Genomic DNA, 13,025 nt, shown 5'->3' on the forward strand with positions numbered 1-13,025 from the left:
TTATAGTTTAGCACTAATGAGCACCTGCACTTTCTTGGCTTTTTGTCCCTCTTTTCTTTCTTTCTTTCTATCTATCTATCTATCTATCTATCTATCTATCTATCTATCTATCTATCTATCTATCTATCTATCTATCTATCTATCATCATCTCCAATTTTTTTTATTCTACATTTTTTTTATTCCAAAAGATTTCAGTGATCTGCGGTGTAGTTAAAAGCTTAGTTACTGCCTATTTGCTTTTATATGCTATTTGCATTATACTGTACACACACACATCTGCACACACTCACCTCACTAAAACACACACCCTGTTTTCCTGCTAACTCTTTATTCCCTTTTCCCATTATTTAAAATTTATATTTTCATTGTTAAAATTATAAGGGGGGGCAATGTTTAGAAGTAATGGCACTTTATTTCATTACAGTACCATAACTCACAGAAGGCAACATGTATCTGATTTTGTAAATTTGCTCGCACCTGATTCTCTAGAAGAGCCCTGATGACTAAAAGCATACCGGACATACCGCAGTTAGGTATTAAGGCTGGAAATGATTGTGCGATTTGGCTTGCTACTGATTCAATGCTTTATTTAGATGTTTAACTTAGATTCTTAACCACACAAGTACAGACCAGTTGGTATCTAAAAATAATACATAAACTGAGGAAAAATCCTGAACCGAAACTTTGCAAAACTGTTTAGGACTGTAATGTCAAAAGGGCCAGACGACATGATTAATTTAAAAGTGATTTGTTTAACTGCAGTTTAATTTAGAAAGTATATGATTAAAACTAATATTGGTCTCTGTGGTTTAAAAATATAGTGAATGAACTCTTGATGACTATATGTACAAAGGGTTGTGGACACCTGACCACATTCTGTGTGCTTTTAGATCATTGCATTCCACATTTAATTCCCATTTGTTGTTATAACAACCTCCACTCACAGATCTCTTAAGCTAAGAGACGCAAAACGCGAATGAAAAGGCTTTTAAACAACTATACAGAAAAACGTTTTGCTCCTGTTCTAGATATCATTATTCTAGATACTAATAAAGAGCCTGCACCTTTTATTCAAAGAGAAGTGTTATTCGTACAATTCTTTATATCCTATTAGTTGTATATTAAAGTAAATATGACTTTATATTTAGAGCCTGTACAGTGAATATAATATAAGGTTGATATAATAATATATATATAATAATGATAATATATTATCTGTTTTCAGAATCAACTCTGACTGCTGTATTCAATAGAGACTGGAGCTTCTTTTTGCAGCTAAAGGAATGGCAAATTAGAAGAATCAAAGCAAAGAAAAAAGATTAATGCTGCATAAAATAGACCTACGTAGGAGAGGCTACAACAGCTTGGTCTATAGTCGCCATTGTTCTGGTATATCCACATGTTTACAGTTCCACAAATGCTTTTAATTTCTGTGCCCATGGAGATGTGTTATATAAAACACATGCAGTTCCTGGACATAATGTTAGGATTATAGATCACCCTGCACAACACCAGAATGGGAGAGTAAAATGTGGAGCAGAGTTTACAGTACGATGAAACCAGAGAACAAACATGTGGAAGTGATCATGCATTTTGTTAGCTAGAACTTTCTCTCTTCCCCAGTTGCCCTGTTTTGAGTCGCAAGACAAGCAGAGCTTAAAAAACAAACAAAACAAAAACAAAAAACAAAGAAAGGCAACATTTAACATCTATTAACTATTAACACACAGACACACAGTGTGTCAAATAGTGTCTGTGTGTTTGTTTTGCCTCTGCATTATTCTTTGGCTGCAGTTGCATGAGTACAGCCTTAAAGTGAAAATCCATCCTTCTTAAAAACAAACAGAGGGTGGGTTGTCATAGCAGCCTGAATTTTTGCCCAGTGGTCATTGAAAAACACACTGCTGGGGGTCAAATTAAAGGGCACAAAAGAAAAAAAACACTATGAGCTAATAGAGAGCAACGGAGACCTCTAGTGGCTGAAAGTATTTTAAACAATTTCAATACAAAAATATAATATAATATAATATAATATAATATAATATAATATAATATATGATATGATATGATATTATAATATCATATAACAAAAACAAATGAACAAATACAAATAATTATACAAATGTTAGTTAAGTATATATATATATATATATATATATATATATATATATATATATATATATACACACTTATATATACAGGTAGTCGTCGACTTACGACCTATACGACCACAATCTATCTATCTATCTATCTATCTATCTATCTATCTATCTATCTATCTATCTATCTATCTATCTATCTATCTATCTATCTATCTATCTATCTATCTATCTATCTATCTATCTAACTGTGTTCTTCCATTCATGCATTATATCTATGTTAGAAATGGTTGAATTTTTTAATTCTAGTTTAATGAAAAAATATACTTTATATATAAATAAATGTTACTCTGCATAAACACAGTTTTTAATTGTTCTACTATTTTTGTTTTGAAAGCTGGGAATAAGATCACATGGACAAGGCTTTCAACAAGTCAGCATGAGTTTATTTCTGTAGAAGTAGAAGTGAGTGTGTGGCCTGGCTGTGCTTTTGCACTTTGAGGTAAATAAATTGAGCGAAATAAATGTTAGACATATTTGTGATAGATAGATAACATATTTATGTGTGTGTGTGTGTGTGTGTGTGTGTGTGTGTGTGTGTGTGTGTGTGTGTGTTCTGTGCCGTTGTGGTCTTTTGGATCACATCGAGCACTTAATTTACACGCCAACAAATCCAGTGATTATGAAACTCGTCCAAAGCCCAATGAAAAACACAGCGTCTCAGTGTGTGGTCAGTAGAGGCGTCTCATTTGTGCTAAAAGCAGAACTTTGTTTTCTCTCTAACACAGTTCACACTACGAGAACCTGAACTAAGGGAAAGCTGGATTTTGTGACCAGACCAAAGATGAGTTCTTTCATCATATCCAACAAATGGCAGAGTGATATTTCAGTTTCTGTTGTTTCTACTTTTCTCCTTTTCCTTTTCACCTAAAGCCTGTTTATTGATTTACTGACTGACTGCCTGACTAATTGATTGCTTGATTGATTGATTGATTGATAACTGGGCCAGTTAGTCAAATAATGACCATAATACAACACAAAAAGTGCTCAAGCACTGAAGTCGTGTCTCCTACACATGGAAACATCACTCACAGTCGAGGCATCCTGACTGATTTTGTGCTCACTGGAGTACTAAAGTTTGTGTACCCCATGGAATACAAAACAGTGTTACTGAATTTCTGATTCTGGTCACAAGATCTGTTCTTTAATTCACATAATCACATAAAAGATTTGTGAGTGTGTTGTGTTCTGTTGTATTAAAATGCATTAAAGATGTGAGCGCTTTGTAACAGAGATCAAGGGAAAGGACTATTGTTCTACATGCTAGAATGCTGTGGTGGATCCTGGGCATGAGTTCATCTGGGGATCTTAATCTAGCACTGAAATTACAGAATCTAGAATATGTCAGATTCCCTGGAAAACCCTTGGACTCAAAATAATAATAATAATAATAATAATAATAATAATAATAATAATAATAATAATAAAACAATAATATACTGTATATATATATACACACACACACACACACACACACACACACACACATACACACACACATACACATAATAATAATAATACAAATAAATAAAATAATAATAAATCATAAAAAAATTATAATAATTAATAAATGGGTTTACATGGTCTCATATTATAGACTTTGTGGAAATCTGGTATATTTAATATTTTTATTTCTTTATGTAAATCTAACGGCACAAAATAATTCAACAATAAAAAAAAAAAAAAAAAAACAGGAACAGACTTTTATTTTGACTTCAACTTTCGATTTGTTTTTGTTTCCCGGAAGCGTTTCAAACTGTGCCGTCCTAAATCACGTCCTTTAGCACGATGTAGTGCACTATGCAACACTAATGTACAAGAGCGCGACGGTGCATTCTTTTTGACTACTTTTGGGGATTGAGACACAGCCCATGTCGTTTCCTGTATATTAGCCGTTAAATACAGAGAAGGTAAGTTTACTTACACACTTAGTAATGTATACATTTGTATTAAACGTCAAATTATCATTTAGCAGAATATGTGCAATTGAAATACATTAAATTAGTTTATAGTGAAATATTTGTGGTGGTATTCATGCTGCTGGGGCTGATTTAATGGCTGGAGTTTAGCAGTTTTGTCCCCGCACTGACGTCACAGGGCGACTTTAATGGCCCTGCAGTTACAATGCAGTTTAATTAGAAGGGAAACAATTAAACAATCTCAAACACTGTATATATGTGGCAAAGGTTTGTGGACACTTGAGCATAAGATTTGTGAACATTTTATTCCACATTTAATCTCCATTTAACCTCTTATAATAACCTACACTCTTCTGGGAAGATGTTCCACTAGATTTACTTGTGGAGATCTGGGAGATTTTATTCAGCCACAAGGGTGTTAGTAAAGTCAGATGTAGGTGAGATGAGGAGGTCTGAGGTGCACTCAGTGTACACATTCATTCCAAAGATGTTCAACAGGGTTAAAACTCTATAGCAGGAGATCTTCCACTCCGACAGGTCTTCCGTTGCTAATAACAACCATACAACTGTCTGTCAAAAACCAGGGGCATGATACATGATTTACCTCAGTCATTGTTATCAATCACTAAAACACATAGTAAGGAGAAAAGCATATGGTCTGAACAGTTGTTCAGTCGTTCGTGAGAAATCAGTGTCATGTAATGTGAAATAAACCCGATCAACATACTGATGTTAACATGTTTTGGTTTTGTTTAGATCTCAGGGTTGCGACATGTCTTGGGCGGTGAAACGGTACACCAGAGTGCTCTGCTGCACTAGAGTGCTGACCTGCAGGGGTGTACAAACTTTTAAGAGTGAAAACAGATCTAGCAAATGTCTCCGGAGAGTGGTTGTTACCGGAATTGGACTTGTGTCTCCGTTAGGGACGGGGACGTCTCTGCCCTGGGAGCGTCTGATCGCTGGAGAGAGTGGGATAGTGGGCCTGGACCCGGACGAGTACAAAGCAGTTCCGTGTAAAGTAGCTGCTCGGGTTCCTCGAGGACATGCTGAGGGAGAGTTCAACGAAGAAATGTTTGCTTCCCGGGCCGAGAGAAACGGCATGTCTCAGGCCACGGTGATGTCCCTCGGCGCTGCTCAGCTGGCCCTGCAGGACTCTGGGTGGTATCCCAGAACCCCAGAGGAGCAGCTAAGCACAGGGGTGGCTGTAGGTATGGGCATTGTGCCATTGGAGGAGATCGCTAGCACGGCCTCTGCATTTCAGACACGTGGCTACAGCAAAGTCAGTCCCTTCTTCGTCCCTCGCATCTTGGTCAACATGGCCGCCGGTCACATCAGCATCAAGCACAAGCTGAAAGGACCCAACCATGCCGTGTCCACTGCCTGCACCACAGGGGCTCACGCCATCGGAGATGCTTCCCGCTTCATCAGCCATGGAGATGCCACGGTGATGCTCGCCGGTGGAACCGAGGCATGCGTAGGCCCCCTGGCTATAGCCGGCTTCACACGCGCCAGGGCTTTGAGCACCAGCTGGAACGACCAGCCTAAGCTGGCATCTCGACCCTTTCACCCAGAGCGAGAAGGATTTGTAATGGGCGAAGGAGCAGCCATGCTGGTTTTAGAGGAGTATCAGCATGCTGTTGAGAGAGGAGCTCGGGTTTACGCTGAGGTGCTGGGATACGGACTCTCAGGAGACGCCAGTCACATCACGGCCCCTTCCGCAGACGGAGACGGGGCTTTCAGGTAGCGTAGGGATCCCAAATCTATCTACTTCATTTTGATTAGGTTTGTAAAGGGGCTGAAACTTTCTGGAAAATTTCCATGGGGAATTTTGGAAATATTCCAATTTGGAAACTTACCAGGAACTTTTGAGAATTTATGGGAATTTACTTGAATTATTTAGAATTCTGGGTAAATGTATATAAACTGTAGCATATACAAACAAAAATAAACATTTTGTTTGGTTATAAGGTGAAAAATGCATCCAAATATCCAATATGACTGTTTTGATTTGTATTTCTAATCAAATTTAAACACGCTTGATGAGCATAAGAGACTTCTTTCAAAAACCCCATTTATTCCAGTTAACTCACATATATTCCCATTACTACCTATATTTATTTCCCATTAATTCCCATGGAAAGTTTCCATTCTTGAAAATTGAAAATTTTGATTCCATAAATTCCAGGGTTGAACTCCTCTTCTTTTTTTGGGACAGGTGCATGTCCGCCGCTCTGCGTGACGCCGGTTTGTCGGCGTCAGACGTGACCTACGTGAACGCTCATGCCACGTCCACGCCGCTGGGAGACGCTGCGGAGAACGTCGCCGTAAAGAGACTCTTTCAGAAGCACTCGCAGTCTCTCGCCATTTCCTCCACCAAAGGGGCTACGGGACATCTTCTGGGAGCAGCCGGCGCCCTGGAGGCAGCGTTCACTGCTCTCGCATGCTACCACGCAATCCTGCCTCCCACTCTGAACCTGGACCGAACAGAGCCCGGGTTTGACCTGAACTACGTGCCCTGTGCTGCTCAGCCCTGGAGGACTGGAGGCAGGAGGGTCGCCCTCACTAACTCGTTTGGCTTCGGAGGCACGAACGCCTCGCTGTGTCTGGCCAGTGTGTGAGATTTTACAGATATTGTGGTGCCTCGTGCCATGATGAAGAATCAGTGTTATTCACTTCATCGCTCATAATGTTGTAATGTCATGCCTGATCAGTGTATATGTATTAAATCATAGTGTATAAATAATAAATATGAAGGAAATCATATAAGGACATGTCTACTTTTTGACTGTTAATTGATACAATACTTAAGCAACACATGGAGTTACATGTATAATATAGTAATTCTATGCATTAATCTATAATTTTGAAAGCCATAACACAGATGATAATAAAAAGAATAAAGGATGAATGGACGGCTAAATAGATACACTTTAGGTACACTTTCCCCACCATATGTGGTTCTTTCCCAAACTGTTACCACAAAGTTGGAGCCACACAATTTTACAGAATGTCTTTGGATGTGGATGTGTGTGTGGGTCTATATTTCCCCCTTTTCCTTGAAATAGGAGACCCAAACCTGTTTCAGCAATATCTCCATTAAGATATTCTTTAGATGGGTTGGAGTGGATGATTTTTAGCTATAGAGCCCTGACTTTAACCATATCGAACACGTTTGAGATTAATGTAAACGCTGACTGCACTCCAGGCCTCCTCACCTCACCATCATCAGTACTGGACTTTACTAAAACCCTTTGTGGCTGAATGAGCACAAACCACAAGCACACTCCAACCTCTAGTGGAACATCATCTCAGAAAAGAGGAGATTATAAAAGCAAGTGAGGATCTTATATTAAGGTGTCTACAAACTTTTCTTCAGATTGTAAGATTGAATAGATAGATAGATAGATAGATAGATAGATAGATAGATAGATAGATAGATAGATAGATAGATAGATAGAAAGACAGATGGATGGATGGATGGATGGATGAATAAATGGATGGATTGATGGATGGATGGATGGATGGACTGGTGATTAAACAGACAGACATGCAGACAGTAAGATAGATACTAATAGCTTTATAAAAAATTCAAGTGTTTCTCTTTTTTAAATGATAAATAATTATTAATTACTTTTTGTGTATTTAAACACGTGATCGATCAAAACTAGTTGTGGCTTTATGTTTCTATGACGACACGTGCGTCAACACGGAACTTCCGGTGTGAGCAGCCCAGGCGCGTTGCGTTGCTTAGCTACGCGAGGACTGTAGCGAGACAACAAATTGCGCGAGCTCGAGCGTGAGATAGGTGTAACGTTTGACAAGTGATCTCATTAAGAAAAACATATTGTGGCACTTAAGGATTTAAAGCAAGAATATCGGAATTGTTTCGAATTTCGGATATTTGTTGAGCAGTACGATTTAATATTTAAGTGCGGAACGCTTATTCGGAAGCTTGTTGCTACCCGGAGAAGTTATTAAGAGAACTAGGAGCGAAGCGCTATCAACAGAAACGCGGATAGAAGTGTACTTTATAAACGAGATAAAGCGGAGTTTTTGTTTATGTTTTTAAATTATGTTTAAGAACACATTTCAAAGCGGATTTTTGTCCATTCTGTACAGCATTGGAAGCAAACCTTTGCAAATCTGGGATAAAAAGGTTAGCACCTGCTCAGTTCTGTCAATTTATTAGTTTCAATAGTATGTTCTGGGATGATGAACTTCTCATAGCATTAAAAGAAAAGGAAACTGCAAGAAAGAGACTTTGTAGTACACACACACACACACACACACACACACACACACACACACACACACACACACACACACACACACACACACACACACCCACCCACCCACACACACACACCACCATGACATTAACTGTATGAATGTCTAGGTATTTGTCTATCTGGTTGTATCTGCCTGTATATATATAATGTCTCTGTGTGTTTGTGTGTGTCTGTCTGTCTGTCTGTCTGTCTGTCTGTGTCTAATGGCCCCTAATGATTCACAAATCTCTCCTTGCAGGTAAGAAATGGACACATAAAGCGGATTACAGACAACGACATTCAGTCTTTGGTGATCGAGGTGGAAGGAACCAATGTCAGGTAAAGCATTAACATGTAGCTGCAGCTCCGTTTCTAATTCATCCGTTCACTAAGGTTTACCTCATGACTGTCTCCCTCGTCCCCACAGCACAACCTACATCACCTGCCCTGCAGATCCGAAGAAAACCCTGGGAATCAAACTCCCATTCCTGGTCATGATAATCAAGAATCTGAAGAAGTATTTCACATTTGAAGTTCAGGTAGGAACGCCTGGAGGTTTTTGCGCATATCCTACAACCAAATGACATCAGTAATTCCACACCTGTAATTGCTGCTCCTTTGTCTTGTTTTAGGTACTGGATGATAAAAATGTGAGGCGGCGATTCAGGGCCAGTAACTACCAGAGCACCACAAGGGTGAAGCCCTTCATCTGCACCATGCCCATGCGGCTGGATGACGGCTGGAACCAGATCCAGTTCAACCTGTCCGACTTCACACGGAGAGCGTACGGCACTAATTACATCGAGACCCTGCGGGTACAGGTACGCACCGAGTGTGGGGCAAAAAACGTCTTCAGTTTATATCAGACCCTCACATGATCAGACTGTCTGTAGGCAGAAAAACATTCATTATTGACATCAGAAACTTTTAGGCTAAATCCACTGTTTCAGTGGCATCCAGTGCATGTCGATTACGTCAGGAGTCGCAACACTGGTTCAGTAGGTTACAGATTAGGATACCATCAGCAGACGTGGTAATGCACACTGTCAGAATAGCTGTACACAGGACGAATTATGAAGGCAGGTGCTCCCTGTGACTGTGTGTGCAGCCTTGTGCTGCCATCTGTTGGCGTGTTACAAAACTAGTTTTGAATAGGGGTGTAACGGTACACAAAATTCACAGTTTGGTACGTAGCTCGGTTTTTAAGAAAACATACACGACAATATGCAGTATTTATTTGTATTTATTATTTATTTGTTACATAGTTGTTTACGCATAATGAAGCATACGTTCACCTTTCTTCATCTTCATAAATGGAGCTCACGCCTTAACATTTAACCCACTGACAGGTGATGAGATTGACACTCGTTATAATGGTACCTATAAAGGGGTGGGATATATCAGTCAGTTCCTGAAGTGTGAGGTTCTGTGCAAAACTGACAAATTGTAATGGCAAGCGGTGTTTGGGTTCTATTGCAGAAGAGTTTTTAAAACAAAGGAGAAATTATTATTATTAGGAGAAATGATTCTTTCAGTATTCTTAAAAAAAAAAACCCTACAAAATGAATCGTTTAGTTTAAAAGACTAAACTCCGATTTCTCCGCTTTCCAGATTCACGCAAATTGTCGCATAAGGCGAGTGTACTTTTCGGACAGACTGTACTCAGAAGACGAGCTACCTGCAGAGTTTAAACTCTATTTGCCAGTACAAAACAAAGCTAAGGTGAGTGCACATTAGCAAGCATGGAGTCTTCCTCCATGGTGTCATGCTTAGCGATTATTTTGTACAATAAGAACAATATAGGGGGAATAACGTATTTGAAGGCATGCTGTTGTGGGAAACAAATCAACATTTTGCAATGCAGCCGTTAATCCTCTCGAAGTCGATCATTTCCCGGCAACATGCTGCAAAGTGATTTGTTGCTTTTCTACCTCAACATTTTAACACATTTTTTACTATTATTATTAGACAAAGACACATTGTTCCTGGTCTCACATAGAGAGAAGTTATAGATGAGCTTTCTCTCACTTTGTGTTGAAGACTCCTTCCATAAATATAAGCATGTCCTCCAAGAAAACAGAGTAACAGAGAGGGCGTGTCTCAATCAGCTCCTTAGTTCACTTTGTCAGGGCACAGATCACAATCACAAATCCCCCAATTTACTACAAACCACAGGAAGCTGCCTTCCTTTACTGTAAATTTTCCGAAGCCTCACTTCTTAGAAAAAAGGGCGGACCAACTTAATATATATATATATATATATATATATATATATATATATATATATATATATATATATATATATATATATATATAAAAATAAGGGCTGAAACTAGCGATTATTATTATTATGTATATAATATATATTATCTATGATTATTATAGTTAATCAGATATTTTTTTTTTCTTATTTTGCTTATTACTATATAAAACCCTAATTCAAGGTATTTATATATAAAAGTGTACATTCAAAAATGCAAAAAGCCACCTATTGAGTTTAAGTATCTTTAATTTAGACATTTTAGTGCTGCTGGTCGAGGAGAATTACTCCTATGAACAAATTCACTCATGGTGGATTGTTTCTTTTTGTAAAAAACAAAACAAGTACAAACAGCATTTCAGTATGCGAATTTGAGTAAATCAACATTTGTATTGTTTTAGAGAGAAGTTAAAGATAAGATGGCAAGTTGACAACCATGTTTAAAATGATAATACAATAAATTAAAATAATTAAATAAAAATAGACATTTTGTTTAGTTGAGAAGATACAGTATAAGCGTTTGTATAATAATTAGATGATATTTGCATAAATGAAATATACAAACATCAAAAACAAGCATTTGAACGTAACAAAGCCGCAGTAAATCACGTTTGAAAACAGACAAGTTTACTGTTGTAGAAGGCAAATGCTATAAAAAGAGAATGAAACGGAGAAACGCAGCAAGCTAACAGGCTCGATTAAAATAAAAAATAAAAAAAAGCATTGGTGTACAAATGCATAATCATTCGCTGAAAACACAACAGTGAGTACAAAATGTGATCGTTTACTGCTGCTGTTATTTGCTGCTTTTGGATTTAGTGTTTGTTCACAATGTTTTAATTATATACAGACGCTCCCCACTTTATGTACATTCACTTTACGAACTATCGCAGACACGAACAAACCTGTCCTCAAAGTAAAATTAGTCGGAAAAATTCAAAACGGAGGAGAGTCGCCGTGAGCTAATCGACCATAACGAGTCTACATGATGAGCACTGGACTAGAATGAATACATTTTTTTTTTTTAAGTACATTTTTTTTTATTTATTATACATTTTTATAAATATTCCATTACTTCATACAAAATATTGTATACAGTATTTTGATTATTTCGATTTGTTGTAGTATATTTGATTGTTTATGTGATAGTATTTACAGATCTTACATCATTAGGAGACTATTGCGTAGTCAATAACAAACACAGTAACAACTTACGAACAAATTCATTGTACGAACGGTCGTGGAGCGTCTGTAAGACACGATGTCGTGAGCGAGGTCATTGCGTGACCTGATGCTTGCGAGTCACGACAGAACAGATCCAGTGCGACTGTCCCGAAGTTAGCAAACAAACAGTTTAAACAATACCACTTCATTCAACTTTACCATTTTCACACGATGAAGATAAATTTGCTCACCGTGCTGATGTTTCGCCTTCATCCATGACACCAGTGTGTTTTCTTTTCATGTGCTTGTGCATATATATATATATATATATATATATATATATATATATATATATATATATATATATATATATATATATATAAATTTTATATAAAAACTTATAACTTGGCGGTTACAGTCTTCTTTGTTGTGTTGAATATAAAAAGTTGTCTTATTGATAAAAATATCGATTAGTTGTTGCAGCCCTAATGTGTGTATATATATATATATATATATATATATATATATATATATATATATATATATATATATATATATATATAAAATACTTTATTTAACAATAGAAAGTAGATTGTAAGTTGTTATGAATCTGAAACGATTACTTTGTATCACATATTCTTTATTTAAGGTTGATGGTCCCGATATGGTTCAACACCATATAGGGACAAAAGTATTGGGACACAACTTTTCAAACCGTATGTGTTTCCTCTCCAAACTGTTACAGTTGGAGGCAAATTGTATAGGATGTCTATATAATCCTATAACCCTAACAACAAATAGGCACTCAATGTAGAATAGGATGTTAAAAAAAAAACTTGCAGATGAATATTTAGTATGTTTGAGTATTTCACAAAAGAAAAAAACAAAGTCCATTGGTAGCCTTTGACCGTGCTTAAAGTACCATGAGACGCGTGATTAAGTAAAAGTAATTTGTTAGTGAAAGTTGAGGAAATTATATTAGAATGCAGTCTTCAGTGTCCTAATATTGAGTAAATAATGTATTGACTCATAACTTGGCAGACTGTTTTACCCTGATTCCCTCTTCTGTTCTATCTTACTTATGTCTGCTCTTTGTTTTGTTTTTTTGTTTACAGCAGTAAAATGGCACCATGAACCCTTCATTCCAAACCTCTGTATGACCTTGTGTTGGATGTCACATGCACAGGGTTATAAAGTGTGAAAATGTGAATTCACCACTGAAAGCAATGAAAATTAAACACACAAAAACCATCC

The 13,025-nt window shown here is 37.3% G+C and overlaps 2 protein-coding genes across 3 annotated transcripts; both read left to right on the plus strand.

Annotated features, from left to right (window-relative positions):
• The first annotated feature begins 3,925 nt into the window (after window positions 1–3,925).
• On the plus strand, window positions 3,926–6,833 carry oxsm (3-oxoacyl-ACP synthase, mitochondrial). 2 transcript variants are annotated; one of them, XM_046834960.1, is made up of 3 exons: window positions 3,926–4,070; window positions 4,836–5,819; window positions 6,295–6,833. In XM_046834960.1, exons 2-3 carry the CDS (start codon window positions 4,852–4,854, stop codon window positions 6,695–6,697), a joined length of 1,371 nt encoding a protein of 456 aa, XP_046690916.1. In that variant the 5' UTR covers window positions 3,926–4,070; window positions 4,836–4,851; the 3' UTR covers window positions 6,698–6,833. The 2 variants fall into 2 exon arrangements, with proteins under 2 accessions (XP_046690916.1, XP_046690915.1); XM_046834959.1 differs by lacking the exon at window positions 3,926–4,070 and adding an exon at window positions 4,091–4,346.
• Window positions 6,834–7,835: 1,002 nt separating this feature from the next.
• On the plus strand, window positions 7,836–13,022 carry cfap20 (cilia and flagella associated protein 20). The gene is made up of 6 exons (XM_046835241.1): window positions 7,836–8,235; window positions 8,607–8,686; window positions 8,775–8,886; window positions 8,980–9,168; window positions 9,959–10,069; window positions 12,887–13,022. The coding sequence occupies exons 1-6, from the start codon at window positions 8,152–8,154 to the stop codon at window positions 12,890–12,892; spliced, it is 582 nt and encodes a 193-aa protein (XP_046691197.1). The 5' UTR covers window positions 7,836–8,151; the 3' UTR covers window positions 12,893–13,022.
• The last annotated feature ends 3 nt before the right edge of the window (window positions 13,023–13,025 follow it).

This window comes from Silurus meridionalis, chromosome 22 (genome assembly GCF_014805685.1).
Source record: "Silurus meridionalis isolate SWU-2019-XX chromosome 22, ASM1480568v1, whole genome shotgun sequence".
Taxonomy (NCBI): Eukaryota; Metazoa; Chordata; class Actinopteri; order Siluriformes; family Siluridae; genus Silurus; species Silurus meridionalis.